At 51.7% G+C, this 2,884-nt stretch overlaps 1 protein-coding gene across 1 annotated transcript in view; it reads left to right on the top strand.

Annotated features, from left to right (window-relative positions):
- Window positions 1-1,678: 1,678 nt before the first annotated feature.
- LOC127751339 (nephrin-like) overlaps window positions 1,679-2,884 on the top strand; it is a gene marked incomplete at its 3' end in the record, with an annotated part of 42,716 nt that continues 41,510 nt past the window's right edge. Inside the window, exon 1 of the mRNA XM_052274768.1 lies at window positions 1,679-1,700. Within this exon, the coding sequence (XP_052130728.1) occupies window positions 1,679-1,700 (22 nt within the window). The remainder of the gene's footprint in view (window positions 1,701-2,884) is intronic.

The following is a 2,884-nucleotide window of genomic DNA, read 5'->3' as shown; positions in this document are numbered from 1 at the left end:
GGGGGGGGGCAGGGCGGGCGGCCTCTCCCTGCCTGCCGTGATGTCAAATGATGAAGCGGCCATGTCTGTACAGGCATTGCTTATTACTTTGCGCTGCTTGAGTGGGGAAATACCAGGACATTTTCTATCTCTGGCGGCAGGACAATATGTCTGTCATTATCTTTTGTTAGTATCCCATTTCAGAAAAAATAAATGAAACCTCGAGAAGCAGGTAGGTGCTATAAAAAGTGGCGTTATTATGAAAGTACAGTAATCGTCTGAACATTATTCAAAGTGGAGTTCTCATACGAGTCACGGTTTTCGTTTCCTTACGTTAATTTACGTCTTGCTATTTGGGCTCACAAAACCAGTACCAGTATAGATCCTTTTGTCAATGTACTATGCAAAATAAACAGGATGCCCTCCAGTTTTGACCCGAGGTCACTCATTTCTTATTTACTCTATACCTGTGCGGCTTTTCCCGTGCTGCAAGACCAGCATCCCTGGCATTCACACGACGGACGCTGACATTGTGCATGGTGCACTTTTCTATGAATTAATTGCCGACTCTTCACTCTACGACGTTTGGTGAAGCCGAGTGCACGAAAAGAAAATAAGTGGCAAGAAAGGGTGAAAGCAGCAGGCCGGCCGGTTCGCGAGCCCGCGTCTCGGTTTAAGGGAGAACGAAGGATAGAGTTGTTATGCTGAGCCGCGCTCACTTTTCATCCGGTGCGGCGTGGCTTGGCAGTACGTTTGTGTCTTTTTGCGATGAATCACCCGCCGGCGGCGTGCAGCGCGCGAAATGACGCACGCAGATTGATGGCCCACGACTTAGGTCACAAATCCGGTCGCTCCATCTTGGAGGATAAGGATGGGCCGGTGGAGAGGCGGTGGCGGCCGGCCACGGCCGGCCAAGCTCGGACAGACGTACAAACAATTTTTTTCCCGCCCTTTTACGCTTTTCATTTTTTGCGCCTTTCATTTTCCTCCTACGCATTTTTTTTTTTTCATTATTTTTAATTCAGTCTCTTTTTATGTAGATTTTTGCTGTTTTGAACCTCTCTGGATTTGGGGATGAGCCTTGCGCTACCGAGCAGGGCGCCAGTCTTTTCACTCCAATCGTAGAAATGCCTGCGCGCTGCGCGCAGCGATGTTATGGCAGAAACAGCTCCGCGCGTCGAGTCATGGGTAGCGGTGGCGGCGGCCTGCGGTTGAAACAAACGAAATTCTCTACAGCTGCTTTAAAATGCTCATGAATACGCAAACCCGGACTCATCTCTGCCTCGCCGCCATGAGGCCATGGGCAGGAGGTCTGCCGGTCGGGAAAGGGGGAGTCAGGGGGGCGGGGTGTATGAGAGGCGATGCGCGAGCGGCCTAACCGAATTAGGGGCAAACTATTTGCACCACTGCGGCACCACCTCTTTCCTCAAGTTTCACTACGCTACAGCTGCTGCTCTGTATAGCATACGACATCAACAGAAGTGTATATATAGCGATGGAAAATTTCTTATCGAACGAAAAGGTCTTTCTTGTTCCTTACTTCAGAGTAGGCATTTATTAAAGGGCATTATTAGTCGTTTCTTTTCTTTAATATTAGTTTTTTGAAGTTTTGCGTTGGGTAGTAATGAATTCGTTTGCTGTAGTCGTCACTGCAAATCGATAGTGTGGAAGTTAGATTTTCTGAAAGATGAATCTCGAGATGGATCTACTCAGCTTCCTCGGTACGAGAGGGCACGCAGCTTTTGTCTATAGAGGTCCAGAAACACACTGGGAAGATGGGCATACGCAACAGGTCCGCACCTCAACAATGGGTAGCCTATGTCAATGGAAGGCTGCAGGCTGCCATTTCGCTCACACACACCCTACGATGTGTGTTGGCATCGACAGTTGTCTCTCACCCTCTCCCCTTCAGCATGCCCTGGTTTCTGGTTTCGACCCCCTTGACGGCTGCTTGCATGCACCGTCGGTCGGCCCGATGCTCAACTACTCTTTTCTTTTCTCTTTTTACGCCATTTCTTTTTGTTCGTTTCCATAATCCCACTCGAATCCTGGGCACGGCAGCAGTCTTTTTTCAGGCGCGACGAGTAGGGACAGCCACAATGACGGAGAGAACCGGAAAATCAGGGCACAATGAAGCGCACTCACCACAACTTTTTCCGTCATTACAGACCAGATGGCCCCTCTCCATCCATCCTCCTCTTTTCTACCAACTCCTCCTCCCACGACTCTGCTCTCTTTCCCTTCTGTCCCTCTCACTCTCTTTCTGTGCTTGGCTCAAGTTTTGGCCCAAAAGTTGATCGTGTGGGAAAGTAAGGCTGAAGTGGGGTGGGAGGGAGGGTCCTCGCAGGCAGCGCCTCTGGCACCCTGGCCCGGCCAAACGCGCTTTTGGCTTTGTCGTTGTCGGACTGACCAGTGTACGTACTGTGTGCTGTGGCGTGTGGCGTCTCGGATGAGGGCCCCTATAAGCCTATATAGTTCAAATTTCACCGATCAACATTTTAAATATTTTTCTTTCCTATCCTCGCCATCAGAGACCAAGGGGACCAGGCTGTACCGGTGATGCATGTGGTGTTTTTCTTTTGAAGTCTCGAGCGGTGTGCCTGTCGCGGGCGCCCCTTTGGCTGGGTCGGCCCGCGTCGCGATCAGCAGACATAACAAGGCGCCTGCGGGGCCCCCTCCCCCCATCAGCAGCAGCGCCAGCGGGCCGGCCCCTGCGGTCCCCGCACGCATTAAGTGTGTCCGGCCCGTTGCTTTTCTTCTCTGTTTGCCTCATTGCACACCATTTCCTGAGGTGGCCGCCCGACTGTGCGGCTGGCCCCGCCCCACAACCGCCTCTCTTTCCACTTCATTCTGATCTCGTTTCCGTCCTTATTCTCGACACAGGCTTCGCCCCTCGCCCCCCCCC

This window comes from Frankliniella occidentalis, unplaced genomic scaffold (genome assembly GCF_000697945.3).
Source record: "Frankliniella occidentalis isolate FOCC.00 unplaced genomic scaffold, Focc_3.1 Scaffold435, whole genome shotgun sequence".
Lineage (NCBI taxonomy): Eukaryota > Metazoa > Arthropoda > Insecta > Thysanoptera > Thripidae > Frankliniella > Frankliniella occidentalis.
The sequence above is the reverse complement of the archived record's forward strand: the minus strand, read 5'-3'. Positions and strand labels throughout refer to the sequence as shown.